The sequence below is a fragment of the Aethalodelphis obliquidens genome, unplaced genomic scaffold (genome assembly GCF_003676395.1).
Source record: "Aethalodelphis obliquidens isolate GAN/ISIS:26980383/991018 unplaced genomic scaffold, ASM367639v1 scaffold11, whole genome shotgun sequence".
Lineage (NCBI taxonomy): Eukaryota > Metazoa > Chordata > Mammalia > Artiodactyla > Delphinidae > Aethalodelphis > Aethalodelphis obliquidens.
The window spans coordinates 36,921,646-36,944,441 of record NW_020837955.1 but is presented as its reverse complement, the minus strand read 5'-3'; the positions used below and the strand labels follow the sequence as shown (position 1 = coordinate 36,944,441).

The window sequence follows — 22,796 nt, the reverse complement described above, 5'->3', positions numbered from 1 at the left end:
GCAAAGAGCCAGCCTGGACCGAAAGCAACATAGATTCCAGCCCAAGTTCCTACCCTGTGTGGCGACACTGATCGCTCGGACCCCTGCCCTCTCGAGAGGTAGGGGCAGTTCGGGGCTCAGCTGGAGTGACCCGACGCCTCCCATAGGCGACGGGTCCTCGAACCCTCAGAGGGGCTCACAGGCTGTTCCACGACCCTCCCCAAACTCACTCCTTCTCGCCTGGGCAGGCCAGCAGGGCTGGCACCCCGCAGACCGCTGCGCCCGGCGCAGGAGGCCGGGGGGCGGGGGATTTAGGAGCGTGCGCATAGGAACTGATGCTCTTTCCGGGAGCTTACCGGGGAGGCCTGGGAGCAGACAACTTGGGCCCTTCCCCGCCTACAGACCCCACCCCTGTCACAGGCCCAACGGGGCTGCAAGATCGTTGGGGGTGCGGGAGGGAAGCCCTAGATCTTGTTTCAAGAGATTCGGGTTCAAGTCCCAGCACCCTCATTTCCATGCTGCGTGAACTTGGACAAGTGAAATCCCAGTCAGAGCCTCACTGCCCTCCTAGGTGATATGAACTTCTCATTAATATCTCCCCTTCACCTGTTTCGAGGATGGCTTTAGGTAGGAATGAAAAAGCACTGGAAAGCCTAGAATCACTAGGAGCTCATTGTAGGTCCTCTGTAAACCTTTGTAAACAGCCCAAAGCTCGGCCTCCTCTTCCATAAGTGACTCTCACTTTTAGGCAAATATTGGAGGTGAGGGAATTGCTGCAAAAAGAGAAGCGCTTTGCTCCAGGAAAGGAGAGAAGGAGGTGAGGATAGCGACATGGTTTTAGAATTAGACAAAGTGTATTCAAATGGCTAGGTGACCTTGGACAGGATACTTAAACTTTCTGAGCCTCGGTTTCCTCATTCCTAAAATTGGGGGGAGAAGCAACGATTACCTCGCAGAAGCTGTATGAGGTCAAAGTGCGTAACTCTGAGCACAGCTTGCGGTGGGCGCTCAATTAACCATATTTCCCTACCTCATCCTCACGGCCCCCTCAAAGCCCTGACTCTTGTTCTTTTAATTCCCAGATCAGCTGGTACTGGATGTGGAACCAGTCCGGCGCAGGCAAAATGTTTCGGGGGCACAGCTGTCTACACAAGCGTCGAAGAACCGAAGGTGGAAGCAAGGCTCCAGGGCGCTCAGGCAACCCCACCCCCTGGGTCTGAGGCCTCGAGACCGCTCGACCAAATGATCCCTGGAGCCCTGACCCTAGGGTGCCCCCCAAATGCAGCCAAGGGTTAGAGGAGACTCTGGAATCAGTCCCTACAAATATCCAGACTCTGCATCATGACGGTGCAGTTCCCTCCTCGCCCGCGCCGCGCCCGGGTTATTGAGCAAAGCGCTTATAATATCATTAGCCGCGGTGAGTTACCGACTGCAGCCTTACCCGTGGCAGAACCTCTCCCTACTTAACTCCTCCAAGGGCTCGTTAATGGGCTAATTGATTAGGAGTCGGCGGCGCAACCGGGGCAGAGGCAGGCAAGGGGGCGGGGCGGGGGGGCAGAGGCTGTGCGCCACGGCCCGGGAGGCCCGCGAGGGGCAGGTGCCGGCCTCCGTCACCGCATTAACCTCTTCAGGGCTCGGCGGCGGGGTCGAGACACATTACAAATGGTCAGCTTTAATCATGGTGTCAGCTCATTAACCCGGAAGGACCCGGTGCTGAAATACAATTTGTGCGTCCCCCTCTGCGGGGCCGCGGCGCAGGCTCCCGGGCCACGTCACAGCCCGTCCCGCGCGCTCCCGCACGGTTGGGGGGTAGAAGGGAGCATCCTGAAAACAAACACCCGACTTTCACCCGCCTGCGACCTCTTCGCCTCCCGCAAGCACCCTGAGTGGGAAATGTCTCCCGGCCCGCGCTGAAGCCACCCGGCGGGAGATTGGCGGACCGGACGAGCTGAGCCTGTCCTCCACTGGGGACGAAAGAGGATTTGGGGTAAGGGGAGGGCATTGATTGAACCCTTCTGAGCTAGCAAATACTTGGTGCCGGCAACCTGGAATATTCTGAGAGCATCCTAACATTCTTCACTTTAATCCTCACGGCAAACCTGTGGTGCAGATCTGTACCCCCCCCAATCTACAGGTGGAGAAACTGAGGCTCAGAAAGAAAAAAAAAAGCCCAAGCAGGGTAAGAAAGATTGAAGCCCGAGGTTGTTCCACTGCCAATACAGGACTCTTTGGAAGGGGCGAGGGGCGGGGCGTGCATTGGCCTTGAGCTTGGGAGTGGCTGCGGGGTAGACTGTGAGGACCCCCGCCATCTCGGGACCGCGGGGCACATGTTTGGGTGGAGTCAAGGGCCCACAGGGTTGGCCTCAGCCAGAGCAGTGACCAAGTGAGGCAGCAGCTGGGCCTCCGGGATGGGCCTCGGAGAAGCAGCTCCCAGACCCGGGAACGGCGAGGGACTGGGGAGCTGACCTGTGCGGCCTCCTCCACCCCGGCACCCTGTGCACCTTTAGATGCGAACGCCTGAAGCCTCACGCACGCGCTTGCATAAACACTTCCACAGTCACACACAGTCAGCAAACGTTCACTGAACTCCGACTAGTGTGTGTCTCACACTGACACACTGTAAACTGAGCCGGGGAAGTGGTGCTGCTGGCGCAGGACGGAGGCAGGGAGGCTGTGGCGGAGACCAGGCAGACTCCCCTCTCCTCCAGTCTCTTCAACTGGGCACCTGCAGGATCTCCCCCACCTCGGGCAGACAGCAGTCCCAGGGCAGGGGCCAGAGAGCCAAGACACGATCTTCCCGCCGTCCCTTCAGGGCATTTGGGGGGGGTCCCTAAGACTTCACGGCGAGTGCAGAGGCCCACACGCCCTCTCCTGGGCTCAACGCAGCTGCCAAACGCACTCCCAGGAACCTTAAGCTTCAGGAACCACCACCCACAGACACCCCATCTCTCTGCCCTCAAGTGTGGCAATTCTTCAACTCAGTCTCACCTCCCACCCCAACCTCCAAGCCTCCGGATAGCTGCGCCCCGCCCTACTCCAGTCAGATCAACAACCCCTACCCAGGAGGAAGGCCCCTCATCATCTTTGGGATGCTCCCCACCCTTCCTAGGAATTAGGCATAAACGGGTTCCAAGAAATGATAAACTTTCCGAGACTGAAAAGACGCTTAAAGTTTAGGTCCCGAGATTATGCCACTGCTCGATATTAAAGTGGCCCAGAGCAAACTTGCCGAGGAGCGTAATAAAAATTGATCCTCTCTTCTCTGCGGCAGTTGGGAAATAGGCTGGCTGAGCCGGGTAATAGTAGAAGAAGGCTCCCTCCGAAATGACAGATGAAGTCATAAACAAGTTTGATCTTGGAATCAAGCTTCGATAAATATTAAACACAGGCTGACCCCCCCTTTACGCGAGTGGATTATGATATATGGCGCGTCCAAACTTTAAAATAAGGAAATACCAGAGAAAATGATCTCAATAAATTTTCTAAGTATAAACGTTGATTATGTTTCGATTTTCATTCAAGGGCCTCTGCTGTTCGTTCTTTGGTGCAAATGACATCTCGCAATAGGCTTTTGGGGAAAAGGGCTCCCTATTTGAAAAAGAGAGCCCCAGAGGTGTACAATTTATGTAATCTGCGGCTGGAAAATGAATTGTGTAATTTATTGGAAAACAGAAAGTCGTGAAGATTGGATCAGCATAGCCGAGTCCCAACACCCCCCTCCCCACATCCATCAAGTTCCAATTAACAGCCTAACCAGAGAGCTTTAATGGGTTTCCAATCTAGTGGCCTGATAGACTCATCAATTCCTCTGGGAGAAATTAAGAAAATCGACCGCCCCTTGGCGACGCAGTGTCATTCCTTTCTGCAACTATATGTCAAATTAAAAACACAATTAAAATTTAAACTGTTTCAATCAAAGGGTGCCCTGCAACCTATGTTTCACTTAATAGAACTTTGATGAAAATCTGATGCGTGCACTCCATCACCAAGGGGGGCGAGGGCGGCGAAGGAGCTCACGAGAGAAGGGGATTCTTTCTATTTCTTTAAGACTTTAGCGCTCCGGTGAGGCACACCAGGTGACTCCACCTCGTCGCTCCTGACTAAATGATGGGCGCAACTCTCTGTCGGCGTGCTCTCGCTCGCTCGCGCTACACCTCTCCCCCAACTCTTTTTCCTCTCCGTCCACTGCAACCAGAAGGGATCCTTTTGGAACCCGGGCGACAGAGATTTGGGCCAGTTTCGCCGCGAAGACGCATCGGCTGGAGCAGCAGCCAAGAAGCGACCTGGGCGAGTACAAGGGCTCATCTCCTGGGAACTGTCCGAGGATGCACGCTGCTTCCAGAGATCTCTTGTCTCTTGTCTCGGGAATTGCCCGGACACACGGTTGAAGTGCTACGGGATCCTGGAGGCAGAATGGTGGGGGGAAAGCCCTGGCGGATAACTGGACCCCAGCTGCGCTGCTGTCTGAGATCGGATTCCTCAGAAGCTGTGGCTCCCCACCCGATAAGCCTCCAGGGTACTTCCGCAGGAGAAGCAAGCTCGGGAACAGGCGCGTCCGAAATCTCAACTCAAGATCCGGGTCCGAGTAACTAGGCAGGGCTCCAAAGGATAGCAGGCCCACTTATCTTTACAGCCCTTTTCTCCCTTCCGCCATCCACCCACAGCACCCCTCCCCGACTATCTGTGAGGTCAAAGGGTAAACATTCGCCCTGCACAGCCAGACGGGCGCACGTGCACACAAAGGCGTGCACACCGCGATTTGCGTACGCCCAGACGCGCGGATCGCTCGCACCCACAAGGCAGAGACTGCCTGCAGGCTGGGCGGGAGGGGATGGGCAGAGAGTGGGCGGCAAGCTGCGAGGAGGGGCGGAGGAGTGCCTCTGCCTGGCCCGGTGTAAGTGCCTGGGCGGGCGACGTCCCAGGGGCTTCCCCGGCTGTGCTCTGGACCCCGAGTGGGGATTTCTATGGGGCTTATGGTTTTTGCACCCTGACCCCGTCGCGGTGACCCAGTAGAGTGGTCTTTTCCTAGCCGCTTTGCGTTCTAAGTTTGGATCGCTGAGGGGAAGAAGCCTCCTGGATGGGTCACAGGACTCGGGGCGTGGACAAGCGCGAGGGGTGGGGCAAAATGGAGCCTTGGAGGCGGGCAGGGCGGTGCTCAGCAACGTCTCCGGTCCCCGCAGGGCCTTTCCAGGGAAGTCCAGGTGCCCCGCGCGCGCAGAGGAGTAGAAGCTGGAGTGCTTGGCCCGGGCCCAGGCAGCCCTACGACGCCAGCTCTCGCCAAAGCTCCCGAAAGTCGAAGGCTGTGCAGCCCTCTAGGCCCCCACTGCTCTGACCCCAGCTCCCATCGCCCGGGCTGCGGCTGACCCAGCGTGCTCTTGCAGACGAGAAAGCGAACCCCACCGACCTTCGTACCTCCCCCTCCTTCTCCCCGCCCCACCCTCCAGCGCGCACTCTGGGGCTCTGGCGTGCCAGGGGACGTCCTGGCTCAGAATGAAGGCCCAGTGGCGGGGGTGGGGCCGTTTATATCTGTCTTGCTCTTGTTTGATGTACACACACCCGCTCTATTTACTACCAAATAAAAGAAATACATCTGTGTTGCCAACAGAAACAGCTCAAGCGAGAGCTGGCTCTCTGGTCTCCCAGGGCCCGGAGACGCTCCCGGGCACTCAGAGCCGCAAAGCCCAGCACCGTGAGGACCCCGGCTCCGAGTGAGGCCCCGACCCATAGGTATATGGGGGTCTGAAGTGGGATGATGGCGGCTCCCATAGTTTGTCCCAGGTGGCTTGTGACGAGGGAACATGAGGCATCTCTGCCCAGAGGATTTCCAGCTTCACGCCCCAGAAGTAGGAGCACCACCTCGCTCCCTGCCCAATCCTTTCTACAAGGTTCTTCCCAGCTTGCCTTAGCCTGGGGCCATCAGAGAAAACCAGCTGCCCAGGGTCACCCAGAACAAAGTGTGCCTGACCGTGCTGTTGTGATGCTATGTGATCACAATGTATATGTGATGCTAAACACATATACAGGTTGGGCCCTGGGAGCCCCTGGATGTGGTGTCTGTTAGGAGGTCTAACAGAAGTGTGGGGGGGGACAGTGAGTGTTTCATGGCACCCTGAGGGTGAGTGTATCCTGTACGTTGTCTGCATGCGTGTCTGGATAATGCAGAGAGGATTAAGCCAGGAAGCCGATGCCATTGCACTGGCTTGACTAATTGGGAGTGCCAATAGGAAAGGATCTGAAGTTAGGATAGGAGAGAAGGCTGGGTTCCACAATCTGAAGGGAGGGGAAGATGAAAGGATGAAATCGGGGATGTTGGCTCAGTGTCCTAGGGATTTCTTGGAGGAGTTGAGTGGAGGTACACTCACTCCGCCACAGAGCCCCTTCTGCTGAGCGGTTCCAGCAGTTCCTGGCAATCCTTACAGAGGCATCGCCTAGAGAAGCACTCTGTGTGGGGGAAGACGGCCCCGGGCTAGCTCTCGAGATGCGACAGTTCCATCAAAGTGCTGTCTTGGCCTCTCCCGACACGAAAGCTTGCGGTAGAGCCTAGGATGCTTCGCGCTCGGGGAGCAGCTTCCGTGCTCTCTGTCTCTTGCATTGTGAGAAATACCACGACCCCCAGCCGACGGGAGCAAAGCAGATGTTTCCTGCCTGGGCGGGCTTCTAGGTTCATATCACTGCCAGTCCCAGGCGACGGCCGAGCCACATTCCTCCCCCAGGGCTTCGCCTTGGCTCCTGGGAGGGACTCACCGGCCTAGGGCAACGGGGTCCTCAAAGGGAGGGAAAGGGAGGCTGCAGGAGCAGGACAAAGAACAAACTGTGCGTGTGGAGAACCAGTTATTTCTCGACTTTGTAAAGACCAGGTCAGTCAAGAACCATTTTCTAGAATCCAAACACAAATAAAGGAGTATTTTCTTGGCGCTTGATAGCATCGTGTTCTGGCTGTAAAATCTAGGAACGTGTTTGCTATTGCAACATTATTTTTAATGAGCTGTTATTGGCCTGTCCCGCAGTTAGTATTGCCGACAGTAAAAGGCATCACTGTGTTTGCAGGTAACACAAGGAACGACATATTTGGACCCCGAATTTCTGTTTATTTTTCATTTGTGACACATGCCCTCGTTTTTATCCCAAACCAGAGGAAAATAAAGGGAGATCCATCTTCACTGAGGTCCAGGCTAAATTTTGCCATAACTACACATGCCAGTTTATTCGGAGGCAGTTTCCCATCCATAGGAAACGATACTTGACGTTTCAGCCACAGAAGAATCAATCGTGTGGATTGGGTTTGAGCAACTGCAACTGTAAAGCTCTGGGAGAGGGAATGAGAGCGCGTGCAGGCGCTCCCCAGCGGACGCGCCCGCGGTGTGCTCACAGGGATCTTCACCGTCTCCCCTTTCTCGGCTCCCCAGCTTCAAACGCGCCCTGCCAGGAGCTGGGCGTGCAGACCCCAAGCCCTAAGGCAGGCAGTCGCGCCGCGTTGGCAAGGGGCGCCCAAGCACCTGCTTCCGCCCACCGGGCCCGCGCTCTCGAGCAGCTCCGGGAGCGCCGCGCTCGGCAGGCCGCCCACCCGGTGCGCGGAGGCCCGGCGCCCGGCAGGAGCTTGGGAACCGCTAGCGCTGCACTTCCCGGCGGCTGCCGGGATCGGGGTACAGGGCCCAGAGAAACCCTGCGCCCGTGAGCCTTTGGGCGCGGTGCACAGAAAAGGATCTGCCCGGGAGGAGGCAAAGTCCTCTCGGTTGTCGCCGCCGCAGTCGGGTGGTCTCTGCTCCCCGGCACTGGACTCACCATGACCGCGCCCACACCCTAGCCGCCCCGGGAGCCACAGTTGCTCCAGGCTTGCGGAGGCCTCCCTGTCCCGGAGCTGGGAGCCGCCGTCCCTAGGCCTGTTTGGCCTCCCTGGGGTCGCCCGCTCGCAGCCTGGCCTCTCCCAGCTGGACATCGCGATCTGCCTCGGGCCGCAGCTAAACTCCAAGTTCACTCCCTTCTTCCCTCCCCCGACCCTGGAGGCAGCCGGAGCCGACCCCGCTCCGGCCCAGTGAGTGCTCAGGGATGTTCTGCCCAAAAGCTCGCGGCTCCCAAAGGACCCCGCGGTCTGGGAACGGAATGCGAGGCTGCTGCCCTGCGATCGGAAATACCAGCGGTCTCTGAGCTTGCGGCTGTCGCTGCGCTCAATTCCGCAAACTAGATAAGCCCAGGTCCTCACCCGTTCCGCCCTGCATTCTTCCCTTGCTCACAGGGCGTTTCAAGAGGCGTACGGTACGGAGAGAGCGGATCTGGTCGCGAACAAAGCCGCCTCTGTCTCCGCCGCCTCCTGGATTATAGGGATGTGCGTCCAGGTCGGACTCGGCCATTGCAGAGGCAGCCAGAGAGCGAGGCAGAAGAGAGTTCGCAGATACCTGCTCTGGGGAAAATCGTCCAAAGTTACACACTCTGGCAACAGGAAATGCCTCGCTTTTCTTTTCTTTTTAATAATTCCATTTCACGACAACATTAAGTGTAACAATATTTTGTGATTTTTTCCCCTCTTTTTCTTAAAAAGCGACTGAATCCGGGCAGAGGTGAGGGAGATGGGTGGGAGGGACACACTATCGCAGAACAACAGGTGTAGCCGACAGAAAGAAAACGGATTGGGTGGCAGAGCAAGGAGCCCTGAGGAGTTGAGGGTGAACTTTACAAGAAATCTGTACATTTATCAAATAAGTTAAAATTCTCCTAAATTGATTGTCTTTCACTTAAAGCGCTCCGGTATGCCTATCTTACTCCTTTGAGCATTGCTACCTATCCTTGTTTCCTTCCTTCCCCCCTTTCCCCTTCTTAATTTCTTCCTCATAAACGAATGACCGGAATTATGCATTGAAGACATCTGCTTCTCTCCGTGGAGGAAGAAGCAGGCTCTCAGGAAATTTTGTTCAATATTGCACAGGTCAAAAGTACAACAGTTACTGCAGAACAAAACGGTAGGTGGAGAGGATAAAAGATAAGGTTTTTTTAATATTGAAATATTCTCTCAAAATAGGGAACAAAGTAATAAAGGTAACATTAATAATAATTTACCAACAAATGAAATTCCCCAAATATAGCCTGCTAATAAATAAGACCGTCCACACCAGGCCAGATGTGGAGTTGTTTCAATAATCAGAAGTCTGATTTGGGGCTGCCTCGTCTTTTCCCTTTAAACACTTAGAGAATTCATCGGTCCCAAAAAGGACAGATGAAGAGGTCAATTGCGACAGACCTCTGCCGGGGAGAGAAAAGTGGCCTGAGTCGGGGTTCTTATGAGAGGCTGCTCAGGTTCTGAAAACTGGGGAATATCTGATTGGGAGTGGAGAGGAAGAACCACACCCAGAAATTCAGAAATAAAAGTACTACAACGTGAATTTCTCCCTCTCTCCCTCTCTCTCTCTCTCTCTCTCGACTTCTGAAAATAGTTCTATAGAAAATGAATCAATTAGAGGGGTTCAGGATTTGCGCTTACTTTCCTTCCATAAAAATAAAACCCAAAAAGCCACCGCGCAAGGCAAACTGGGGGCGGGGGTTGGGGAGGGCGGCACATTTTGCAAAAGCTTTTTCAGCCGAAATATTTGACCTGGAAATTTTGTCTTTTTCCTGCTTTCTCTTAATATAAACCAAAACCAAAAGTAAGAGGGGAAGCGCCTCAAATCCATTAGGGGTGAATTGCACGAAAATGCATTGCAAATACTTACAAAAACGCTACCGATTGGGGGAGGGGAGGCCGGAGCCGCGCGCCGAAGCCCCGGTTCCCGAAGGCCGCTGGACGTCTCTGCGCCCTCGGCCCGGCCCAGTCTCCTCTGGGGTCTGGGAAGGGGGCCGGGTGCTCCCTCCTCCTCCCCTCTCGGGCCTCAGACGGGCCGGAGCAGCGGCACGGACGAGACCACCGGGTGAGAGTAATACACGGGGTGCGGGAAGGTGAGCAGCGGCTGGCTGACTGGCACCGGGGCCCCCGCGGCCGCGGCCGCGGCGCCCTCGGCCGCCGAGTTCTCGTGATAGAGGATGGGCACCCGTACGATGCGCTGCGCCGCGGCGTGGCTCAGGTTGGCCGCCTCCAGCTCGGCTGCCAGCTGCCGCTTCCACTTGTTGCGGCGGTTCTGGAACCAGATCTTGACCTGCGTCTCGGTGAGGTGCAGCGACGCGGCCAGGCCGGCGCGCTCCGAGCTGCTCAGGTAGCGCTTCATGTCGAAGGTGGACTCGAGCTGGAAGACCTGGCTGCGCGAGAAGACCGTGCGCGTCTTCTTCTTGCGGCACGCGGGCTTCTTCTCCGGGCTCTCCGCGCCCTTCTTCCAGTCCTCGGCGCCCGGCGTCGCCGCCGCCGCTCCCACGCTCGCCCCGGCCGCGCCCGGCGCCGCCTCGCCCTCCTTCTTGCCTTCCTCCGAGTCGCTCTCCTCCAGAATGATCTCGTCCGGGCTCTTGGAGTCCAGCTCCTTGTGGTCCGGGTCGGCTTTAAGCAGCGGCTCCGGGGAGTCGCGGTCGGTGCCCGAGGCGGGGGAGGAGTCTCGTAGCAGGGCCTTCTCCGAGGCTGGAGAGAGACAGACAGACGGACGCACACACACGCACACGGACACAGCCTTCAGCGAGGCCTGGCGCCTGGGAGCGGCAGGCTCAACCCGCGCCGGCCTCTGGGCCCCAGGCCTCGAGACCTCACCATTCCCGCGGGCCTCCTCCTTCCCGGCTGGGCCAGAAGAGGGGTGCCACATCCTGGCATCCAACCTTCTCCCGAGGAGAGGCTAGGGAGACCCGGAGTGGGCAGCACGGCCGGTTCCTTTCTTTCCCTCAGTTCCCTCGCCGGGGGCCCGCGGAGATTCACTCCCTCCATCCAGGCCAGGTCCCCAGTCCCAGCCACCTGAAGCCTCCCCATTCATGCCCGAGGCCACTTTCCCGGGAAGCGCCGCGCCCCGGACTCCAACTCCATTTCTTTTCTCACCAAGTGGGATTGGATTCTCTAGCAGCGCAACAGAGCGCGCGGGCAGGAGTTGCAAGCCAGGGGACGGAGGAAGCCGGCCAAACAGCGCGTTTGAGGGTGCGGGGGTCCCAGGGCTGCGGTGGAAGGCAGCGCGGACCGGACTGGGACAGGCGCGCAGGGAGGACAACGAAAGTTCAAAGAGAGGTCGGTACCTTCAGGTCGTGGGAGGTGGCCGCCGGCGGGGGTCAGGGTGTAGGGGTACCACCAGGCCGGGGAGCGCTCCAGGTAGTGCGCGGGCAGGGCAAACCTCTGCGCCGGGATCTCAAAGCGGGGGAAAGCCAGGTCGCCCACCTGCGAGAGCGCGAAGCCCGCGGCGCCCTCCAGGGCCCCCTTGGCCGCAGCGGCAGCGGCGGCGGCGGCGGCGGCGGCGGCCGAGGCCGGAGCGAAGAGCGTCCGTGGGGGCGGCTGCGGCTTAGGGGGCGGCCGGTGGTGGTCTCCGTTGAGCAGGTTCTTGATGGAGAATGGGGACTCCTTGGGCGCGGGAGGCGGGGGCGGCGGCGGCGGGGGCTGCGCGCTAGCGGTGCCGGGGGCGTCCGGCCCGGGCTCCGGCATTGTCCCCTCTCCTCCGGGTCCCCGGGAGGGAGGGAACGGGACAGGCAGGCGGCCGGGCGAGCAGACGGGCGCCGGAAATCAGACCATAAACGGAACTCAACTACGGGGCGCAAAGTCGGGGGCCGCCCCGGGCGCAAATCCAACGGCAGGAGGGCGGGGTGAGGACACGGCCGGGGCTGGCTCGCATGGGGGAGGGGTGCTGAGGGGCGGGGAGCGGCCCCGTAGCGGCACCGAGGGAGCGAGGCGGCAAGGCGGCGGCTGCAGCTCCCGGGGAGGAGGCGGCTAGAGCAGTCCCCGGCTTGGGGCTGCGTCAATCCGGCGCCGGATGCTAATGATGAAATCAAAATGTCATCCAAGTTAAATGCGGGGAGTATACGGCGATTGGGCGCGTACAATGGCAAATGGGATTAGGCAGGCGAAGGCGCAGCCGAGCCCGGGTCCCGCAGCCGCCTCCGCCACTGCCCCCTCCTCGCCTTCCCTCGGATTTTGGCGCTTTGGCTTCGGGCTACAAGAGCCCGCCTATTATTGGCTTTATATAGTCCAATTAGGCAGCAAATGAGGACAAGCCTATTAGCACAAAAGGATATTGGCTCCTGCTAAAGAGGCACTCGGAGCGCTCCGGCGAGCGCAGGAGGCGAGCTAGGGACGCTGAGCCGGCGGCGCCCCCGGCCGGAGCGCACTGACAGCCGCGGCTACCGGAGCCCGCGCCTCCCTCTCCCCCCTGCAGCTCGGGGACCCGCTTCCAGCTGCATGGCCCGCGGGAGGGGGAAGGGGCGGTCCAGGCCCGCCCGGGTCACCTCGGGGTTATCCGTGCTCGCAGCTGCCTCTTCCCCGCCCCCAGGGGTTTGGCAGGGGCCCTCCGCCCCGACTCAGCTGGAGAGCCACGCAGCGCCGACCCAGGAGGCAGGACTCGGCCTCCGGCCCGCGGTGAACTCAGCACTTTCCTACCCTTTGGGGGTCCAGCGACCTCAGCATTTTCCCTAAAGCTTGCTAAAGGCGCGGCCAGGAAGAGGGGGATTTGGGTTCCCCACCCACCATCTAGTCGATAGGAAGGGAATCGGGGTGTAAGTCCTTGCACTGCGTCAGCCGTCTCAGAAATCCGCATGGCCTTGGCCTTTGGCCTTGGGAAACCGAAGAGTGAGCCTTCCCCGGAGAGCGTGAGCGGTTGTGCCTCTCTGCGCACCCAGGTGTGCGCGCAGAACAGGCTGACGCCCGCGCGTCACTTGGTGGGGCGGTGGGGCAGCGGCATCTCGGCACCGACGGCTACGCTCTGCAGGGCATTCTTTTCCTCTGGTCGCCGGGACCCAAACCTTGACGAGCAACTCTGAGCCCGCTGCCCCGAAGACTGCATTTTCTCCCGGGAAGTCTCTCTGGCCAGCCTTTGGAGCTGCCTAACGCTTTAAGAGGAGCAGTGCGAACCGAAGGCACAATGGCGTACCTTCCTCTGTGGCGGCTTTGGCAGCGACACCGCAGCACGTCCCGCCTGCCGTCAAGTCCCTAGAGAACCCTGCTGGACCTGTGAGCTGTGCGGACGGTTACTCTACTCCATGGACTTTAAAAACGACTCCCCAAATTGCACAAGAAAGCCGGAAAACAGGCATCTAAGACTCTAAACTTAAGCATCAAATAAACCAGAATTACTTGTGGGGTCCCTTCCCAAGAACAGCTCCCTGGTCAGAGAAAGGTGGAAAAGTGGCCGTCACTCCCCTCCACCCATTGTGAGCTTCCATATACCCGAGGTCTTTTTGTGGCCCCTTCCTTTACCATCGCCTTTTTTTTGTTAGATCAAGCCCTCACCTAACTCAAGGCTGCCTTGCATTGGCAGGCGCGACCGCTTTGGTTACCCAGTTGAGAAGTGGGTATGTTTTATTTTCCGATCTGGGGCTTCAGACCCTCCCCCACCAAACCTCGAATGGCACATTTAACACTTCTTTCACCAAACATTCACCTACAGTAGTGAGCCCTATATTGATTTGCTTTGGGAACCTGGAAGCATTGTAAATGGTACTTCCATAAACAATTATTATTCTCATTCTCATTACTCCCTTGAGTTTGTACAGGGCTTTACTGGAATATAAAACCCTATTCCATCCAAAAATCTGATTGGAGCCAGTTACAGCCCTGAGATTCGAACAGAGTGGATCTCACACTCAGGTTTTACAGATAGAAACAGGCTCCCAGAGAGGAGGAGACCGGGCCAAGGTCACCCAACACTGGGTGCTGGACACCCAGAAGTCATTTTCTCTCCAACTGCAGAAATAGCTCGAGGGGCCTATGTCCAAACCCGTTCAGTGGGCAGTGCCCACACCTGCCGGCCAAGCGGCAGAGGTTGTGACGAAGAGGCCCGTGCGTGTCTGTGTGTGCGCGCTTGCGTTTTGGGAGCTCTTGCCGTTCGAGGCAGAGGTGTGCAAACTTGGCCAAAGTTCTGACGCATGGAGCCGCCTTTAAGCTGAAACAAGCAGAAAAGCTGCTGGCCTCCCAGGAAAAATAAGCGTTCAGCAGACGTCGCCGAAAAATTCTGGCTGAGGAAGTGGTCTCTTGGCTGATTGCAACTGGGGACCAGACCCAGATGGGGAGGGGTGCAGGCGAGTGGGGGAAGAGTCCTCTGGGACAGCAGCCCCTGCACCTGTGGCGCCGCTACCGGAGCCTCACTGTCTCTTGACCCAAGTTCTCCCAGTGTCCTGCCTCCCAGGGCGCGCAGGTACGCTGGCTTTTGTGTGTGCGTTTTGACCAGGGAGAGAGGAGATGCTCAGGTGTCAGCACCCCCAGCCCGTCCTCCAAGTTTCAGGGATGCTGGGTTTGAACAGCCAGAAACACAGATTAAATCTTTTTTCCCCTCCCACTTCCAGAAAGCTCGTGGACCTAAGGCCCCAAGCGCGGACACAGCCCTTCACTCGCCCTCTGGCGAGTGGTGTTGCCTCGGTTCACTTGCGCCCGCAACTGCAGTCAAAGTCAGGCAAACAGCGCCCTCTATGGGACATCCTCTAAACCAAACCTGTTGGCTGCGCGGGAGAAACCACCGTCCAGGCACAAAGCATTTAAAACCCCGGCGGTCTTACCCTTCCCGGCTTTGGCTTGAGAACAAAAGCAGAAAGAGAGAAACAGAGAGTGAAACACCTGCAGATCTCTGCTGATCTTTACCTGGCCACCACAGGAAATGGTCCTGTCTCTCACCCTCCCTCCCTCCTTTCCTGACCCTGTTTTAGGGCACATTTTATGTTCCCGCTTGTAACCGATCCCTTAGGCTCCCATCCTGACTGCAGGCTAGATGTGAGCTGCTGGAAGGGCGGTGGGCCTGTCTAATTCCTCTTCCCAGGACTCAGAGCACAGATGGCCAACCAGTGGTACTCAGTAACCGCTTGTTAATGCCTGAATGCTTGAGTGAATGAAGGAGTGAATGAATGAACGGACTCACAGTTTCCATGGCAGAGGATTTGCCTAGCTGATTAGGGTCCTTCAGGTAGCCTGTTCATACCCAAAAGCAGTTTTTAAAAGGTTTAATGAGAACTTGAGGTCTTTGGTGACACATTTTACAAAACCTAAAGGAGCTCCAGCAGCAGGACCCCTGGAGGGCCCCCTCACAGGCTGATCCAAGGCAGGTGGGCTGTGCAGAGCAGGGCCTCTGCGGCACTGTGCAGGGGGGACAAGCAGCTAAGAGGGCAGAGGGGGCCTGGAGATGCTAGTGACTAACACCCGACTTTTCCCAAAAGAATGAGGTCTGGCAAAGGGTGCTTAGGATGGCACCTGACTCATCATCCCCACCACACGTGCACAGCACATACACACACATGCACACATCCCACCACACATGCACAGCACATATACACACACACACTCATCCCACCACACATGCACAGCACATATATACACATGCACACATCCCACCACACATGCACAGCACATATATACACACACACTCATCCCCACCACACAGCACATATACACACATGCACACATCCCACCACACATGCACAGCACATATATACACACGCACACATCCCCACCACACAGCACATATACACACATGCACACATCCCCACCACACATGCACAGCACATATATACACATGCACACATACAGGTCAGCAAGTGTGAGCTCCTGGGGAGGGAGTATTTCCATATTCTCTAAAACTTCTGCTTCCTTCCATAGGGTCCTTCTTCTTGGGACAGCTTCCTGGGTTAGTCCAGCTGCTTATCTGTGGAATGGGAAGGACTGTTTAGGCTTCTAGCCAAGACTACAAAGCCCCAGGCATGGAGGCTCCCCACAATTAACATAGCCAGGGTTTGCATTGGTCCTGAGGGTGACAACTCTCCTGACCTACAGGTCCTGTAGGCAGAAGGGACAAAAGCCTGCAGTTGTGGTCCTGAGGAAACTGCCTCAGGCTGCCTGTGCTCTGGCCCTCTTTCCTGGTAAGTTCTCTCCCATCTGGTTCCAGTGCTGCCAGGAATTCCACCAAAGACCCCTCCCTTAGGCCAATGACTGTGACTCTGAGAAAATGCACAGCCCTCGGAGATGGGCCACAGCCATGCTGTCCTCAATCATATAAAATGATACACAATGTCCTTAGAGTGGCTGCATGTCTAGCCCTTCCCTGAGAGGAAAATCCAATCATTTTTGGATTTGTCAAGTTCCAGAGGGATTCTTATCCTGAAAAGTCCACATCCCAGGAATGAATAGAGAAAATCGGGTTATACCCATACAATGGAATATCACTCCGCAGTGAAACGAAATAGTGATATATGCTACAATATGGGTGAACCTTTGAAAGCATTATGCTAAGTGAAAGAAGCCAGACATAAAAGGAACACATATCGTATGGTTACATTTACATGAAATTTTGCCCCAATAGGCAACTTCATAGAGACAACAAGTGAAAAAGTGGTTGCCTAGGGCTGGGGGATTGAGGGCAAATGGGGAGTGACCGCTAGTGGGTACCAGGTCTCTTTGGGGCATGATGAAAATGGCCTAAAATTGATTGTGATGATGGTTGCCCAGTTCTGTGACTATACTAAGTCCTGTTGAAGTGTGTGGTTTAAATGGGGAGATTGTGTGATCCATAAATAGTATCTCAATCAAGTTGTTATTTAAAAATCCACCTCCCAGCAACAGGCACAGGCACAGTCTTTCCAAAGCCTCTTGTCTTGTGAGCCCCATGGAGCCGGCCCAGTGACCCACTTGGGGCTCCCTCACCTCTTCCCACTCAGTTCCTGTTTCTGCTGGTGAAGGCAGGGAGCAAGGGACACAGGAACCACAGGCTCAGATTCCTGTGTGTGAGCAACTCTCTCTCCACACCAGAGGGGGGAGCTTTTCCCTCTCAGCCCTCGGTGGAGCCATCTGAGCTGAGCCCCTTCACCACGCCCGTGGTCCACATAGGCTTGTTGTCCTGGATGCCTCCCTTTCAGCTCCGACATTCTTTGCATCTGTGCTCCTTGTTTCAGTGCCTGGGGAACGACCCATTCTCCCTGAATCATCAATTCTCTTCTGCCACATGAAGGTGGCACAGTCATTACCATCGAAATCAGTGGAAGGGTTTTCAACAGGAAGCAAGAGGATCTGATCAGATTTAAGTTCTGGAAAGGTCACTTGAATAAGTTGAAGGGTTTGTCAGAGAAGGAAGGGATAGAAAGCTGGAAAGTCCAATATCAAGGTGCTGGCAGATATGGTGTCTGATGAGGGCCCTCTTCCTGGTTTGCAGACAGTCACCTCCTTGCTGTATGTATCCTCATGTGGCAGAGAGAGGTCTCATGTCTCATCTTATAAGGGCACTAATCCCTTCTTGCGGGCTCCACTCTCAGGACCTAATTACCTCCCCAAAGCCCCGTCTTGAAATATGATTGCTTTGGGGATTGGGCTTCAACATATGAATTTGGTGGGGTCAGGAGGACACAGTTCAGTCCATTGCAATAAGGAAGTGAGGATCCGGATAGGGTCAGAGCTGAGGGTCCCACAGGAGATCCCGTGCACCCAGAACTGCCCAGGTCATCCCAACCAGGCCTTAAATGTGTGCTGCACTTTGGAAAGCGCTTTCACACCTAACCTCCCCACCTTCCTCATGAGGCTATGATCAGGAATATTTAGGGACTTCCCTGGCGATCCAGTAGCTACGACTTCACCTTCCAATGCAGGGGGTACGGGTTCGATCTCTGGTCGGGGAGCTAAGATCCCACATGCCTCATGGCCAAAACAAACCAAAGCATAAAAGAGAAGCAATATTGTAACAAATTCAATAAAGACTTTAAAACTGGTCCACATCAGAAAAATCTTTTTTTTTTAAAAAAAGGAATATTTATTATTCCTTTTCAGAAAATAAACAAAAGTATGAAGTCTCAAAAAAATTGAGCAACTTGCCTTCCTCTTCCTCACCCAGTCTGCCAAGCCTTTACCTTCCCTGAAAACTCGGCTCAAGTCCATTTATTAGAAATTAGTACGAGGCCCTCAAATGCTGAGTCAGGCCAGATTGAGCTGAAGTCTTTACACAGGACTCATGTTTCTTCCGGGAGGTCATGAAAGAAAACTCTCTCCTTTTGTTGTAGGTTATAATGGGCTTGAGAGGGAATGGGAATTCAGTTGAAGCATAGAATAATAGATTTAGAATCAGACAGACCTTGCGTTAGATCCCAAATTGGCTGCTCGTGGGCTGTGTGAATTCTGGCAAGTATTTACCCCTAAGTCTTGGTCTCCTCATCTGAACCACAGTGATGATCCTGCCCACTTCTCAGGGCAGTGGTGAGGTCGAGATGAGGTCCTGTGTGAGGAGTGCTCAGCATGGTATATCTGCCTAGTCCACGCTCAGTAAGTGGTAGCTGATCATAGGTTACAGGGTGGACAGAGGGCAGGAGGGAGGTGACAGGGTGTCTTCGTTCAGGCTGTCCTAACAAACATACCATAGTCTGCTGCCTTAATAGCTCACATTACTGGAGGCTGGAAGTCTGGGATCAGGGTTCTAGCAAGACCTTCTTCCTGCTTCTGACGGCCACCTTCTCACTGTATCCTCACTTGGCAGAAGGAGAAACTCTCTGTGTCTCTTAGAAGGGCACTACTTCCATTCAGGAGGGCTCCACCCTCATGACCTAATCACCTCCCAAGGGCCCCACTTCCTAGTTCCATCACATCTGGGGTTACAGCTTTGACACATGAAATTTGAGTGGAGGGGGGACACAAACATTCACTCCATAACCCAGGAAAAGTGCTTGAAGCCTGGATTTGAGTCAATCCTGGTTGTCACTGGCACCTGTGTGGCTTGTCTGAGTCATGTCACCTCCCTAGAGCTCAATTGTCCTTGTTTCCTCATCCATAAAGTGAAGGCTTGCGCTAGACAGATCTAGCTCAAAAGTGCTGTGATTTTGTCGTGCCCTTTTCTCACCTCCCTGAAAAACTCCTGTAGATTAGATAGAATTGAAAGAGGGGCGCATTCTCACACTTGCAGTTCATAAATGACCTTCCATGAGGCTGGTTCTCTCAGGAACGCCAGCCAGAAGGAAATCATCCCAGGACACGAGTGCCCCAGTTTTCTTCCTAAATAGGCGGTCCAAAAGCAACGATATCTCTGAAGATTTCTCTCTGAAAGATGGAAGCGTTTTCTAAAACTCTGAAAGGGCTATAACGATTGATCAGATAAACTGATTACCTGAAGTATGCAGGACCCTGTGATCTGTGTGGTTTACACGCTGACACTCCCTGTGTTATGCTGATTTTCTGCAACACGGGGTGACTAAAATGCTGAACAACTGAATTCAATTTGGCAAACATGTATGGAGCAACTACCATGTGTCAAACCCCCCATAAAGGGGCACAAGCTTGATTGAGATGTGGTCTCTCTTTGGGAGGGCAGGAGTCAGACAAAGGCCACAAATAGCTTAAAGTCAAGTTGGAACAGGATGCGTGCTAGCACAGAGATAGGAAGCACCAGGTGAGATCTGAGAAAGCGGAGGTGAATTCTGAAGAGAGGGCACAGGGGGGAAGGGGAGCAGCAGTCTTGGAAAGTCTCATGGTTGGGGGAGGAGAGGCAGGTGGCATTGAATCCAGGTCTTTAAGATGGAGACGATTTCAACAAGCACAGATGGGAGGGGAGGAGAAGGCATTCCAGGTAGAGGGAACAGCATGTGCAAAGACCCAGAGACTTGCACGTGCAGGATGGGGCTGACCCATTTGATGTGCGTGGACCCGTGTGTCTGTGTGTGAGGAGGGGGGCAGTGGGAGTGAGAGTTAGCTGTAAAGGTGGGTTGGGTCCAAGTCATGAGACTCCTAATGTCAGCCTAGGAAGTTGGGATAGTCTTGTGGCAGTGGGGAGCCAGAGAAGGTTTTGGAGCAAAAGCACTGTAGGATCAGAGCTGTAGTCCATGAAGATAAACCCGCCATCTGAGTGAGGTAGGATGGGAGCAGGGAGAGTCTGGTGCCTGGGAGACCAGGCAGGAGGTTATGGCTACAGTTCAGGGGAGAGGTTATGAGGTCTGAACCAGGAAAATGGCCATGAGAATGGAAGAGAGGAGCTGGATTTGAGATTCACTGAGAAGGCAGAGCCACAGGACCTGGTAACTAATTTGACACAGGAGTCAGGGAGAGAGAAGAGTTGAACATGCTTGAGATTCCAGTATCCTGGAAGATGGTCATAAATTGCTGAATTTCCACCATTCTAAGACAGTATCAATCTTGAAAGGCACCATCAACTTAATAACAGTTTTTAGGCAAAAAAAAAAAAGTAAGAAATCACTACATTAAATGTACACACTAATTGTCATTCATATCCCAATTTCAGAAAAGTTAAATATAAAAGCATACATACCTTAGATTGAGGAAATACAATAATTGGGAGAACATAAGAGGAAAACCTGGTTTGAGGATGTAACAGATTAAATTGCTATTCAAAATAAGTCAGCGTCCATGCGAAGATTTCACTTCCTACCCCATCGATGTGGAGCTTGTCCCCAGACTTGCTTTTGGCCTTAGGCTGGTGGTTGTATTTGGCCGTCCCTTGTCAGGCTTAGCCAAGCCTGATTTGCCTGGGCCAGTGGGATGGTAGCAGGCATGTTCCAAACAGAGGCTTGAAATGTGCTCGTAGAGTGGACCTAGCCCTTTTATGCCATAGAGATGGAGAGAATTCCCCCGGGGGTAACTGCTGTCCTTTCATCTTGGGGCCCAGACTAAACAGACCTGGGCCCAACCCCTAATGAGGAGCGAAGTCCTGCTCGACACTCAGCCTGAAGCAGAGTCACTCAGCTTGAAGTGAGTGACTATACACTTCAACTGTGGGTTTAATTCCCAGATTACCAAACCTAGAGATTAAGCCTAGTGACCAGGGCAAGCCTTTATTGAAAGACTGACATTTTTCTCGTCATCCTTTCATTAAAATGTCCTGGGTGCCTACTCTAGGCCAGGTGCTGTACTAGGCATGTGTTGAATGAATCTTCTTACATTTCTGCAGCACCACACTTGAGAAAGCAGAGGTTGACCAACCTGCCCAAGGACCCAAAGCCAGAAGGGGTGGGACTCTGAGATACGACCTCTGAGTACAGTCAGCCCTCTGCATCTTGGGTTTCTACAGCTCAACCAATCTTGGATAGAAAATATTCAGAAAAAAATTTCGAGAAAGTTCCAAAAAGCAAAGTTTGAAGTTGTCGTTCTCCTGTAACTATTTACATAACAATTATGTTGTATTTACAGCTATTTATATAGCATTTACATTGTACTATGTGTTATAAGTAATCTAGAGATGATTTAAAGTATACAGAGTATGTGCATAAGTTATATGCAAATACTATGCCATTTTATATAAAGGACTTGATCATTCTTAAATTTTGGTATCCAAGGGGGGTCCTGGAACCAATCCCCCATGGATACTGAGGGACGACTGTAGAGCCTTCTTTTCATAAGCCACTGCTTATGCCCACAGCCTTATGCTCTCACTCCCAGCAGGAAATGGACCTCAATTTATTGAGATATCTCCTTGCTGGGAATTGTCCTTCCCTCTCCCTCCCCATCCTCCATTCCCAGGAGCCATGTTTGTAGCACATGACAATGCCCACTGATTGGCAGTGTTTGGACATGTTTTACTAGCCACGGGCACAATGAAGTGGAGGAAGTAGGTCTGGAGAAAGAGAAGCCCAGTAGAGAGGAGATGGCCTGATCCCTGGTGACTCTCTTATCCCTAGAGTCACACTCACCTCCTGAGGCCTGGCTGCATTTCTGTCTCTGGGCTCTGTGTATCCTTACACTAAATTTCCCTTCTCTGCTTAGGCTAGCTTGAAAACTCATTCTCATTTGTCTGTCAATTTTGGAAAGAGTTTGACTGATTCTTTCTGAAGTGTATTCAAAAGAGAACTCCCTAAAATATTTGTAGCACGTGTATTGAAAGACTAGGAGCCAGTCACGATGCTCAGTGTTTCATGTGCCTTATCTGACTTTCAGCCCATGCCCTTAAGTTTTTACTATACCACCATGTCGCTGATAGAGGATACTTACAAGTATGAAGCTATAAGCTTGGGATGTCATACCTCACAGGTAGCCTGGGTTTGGAGGCTCAGGGAGAATGTACGAGATGAACCAGCAAAGAGCTCCCTGGCCCATCAAATCCCCACCATCGCCTTCTCTGTTAACCCAGCTGAGAGGCCTGAGGTTGTACAAATACCTCATGACTGTTTTCTCTCTCAGGAAATCTTGGTTGTGGCGTTAAGATGTAGCCTCGATGCCCTTATTACACAGATGTTTTTAATCTACAGAGGGAGCAGGCCAGCATGACTACTCCAGGAAGCTATGTGTGTGTTGGCGAGGGGTGTTCACCAGCCATGCAGGAGCCTCTTGAGCTGGGAGAAGCTGCAGGATTTGGCTGGAGCAGGCGTCCCACTGCATCTCCCTGCAAGACCATGAGGTCTGCACAGAGGAAGGAGCGATGTGGCAGCACCCATGACCTGGACGATCTCCCCCGTCTCCCCTGGGGACTAAGGTGACACAGAATGCTAGGGCGAGCATCATTTGTCTTGAGGTGACCCCAGGCCCTCTGCTTCACCCACTGCTTCATAACCTTCTCCTTCATCTGCACCATAGCTCTGCTGGGTGGGCTGCCCTGTGCATGAGGGAGGGGCGAAGATGGCGTGCTCTGCCACCAATTGCCTGGGTTTGAATCCTGTCCCTGCCACTTACCAGCCATGTGAATGTCGACAAAGTGCTTAACTGCTCTGTGCTTTAATATCCCCTTCGGTAAAATGGGGATAATATGAGTATCTTCCTTCTGGAGCTGCTGAGAGGATCAGACGAGAAAGCGTGTGGAAGTGTCTGCACAGGAGCTTCCAGACAC

At 54.4% G+C, this 22,796-nt stretch overlaps 1 protein-coding gene across 1 annotated transcript; it reads right to left on the bottom strand.

The window, feature by feature from the left end:
* Positions 1-7,059: 7,059 nt before the first annotated feature.
* HMX3 (H6 family homeobox 3) lies at positions 7,060-11,729 on the bottom strand. Its single transcript, XM_027113143.1, has 2 exons — positions 11,107-11,729; positions 7,060-10,510 (listed from the first exon to the last, which is right to left on the bottom strand). Exons 1-2 carry the CDS (start codon positions 11,504-11,506, stop codon positions 9,837-9,839), a joined length of 1,074 nt encoding a protein of 357 aa, XP_026968944.1. The 5' UTR covers positions 11,507-11,729; the 3' UTR covers positions 7,060-9,836.
* Positions 11,730-22,796: the final 11,067 nt, after the last annotated feature.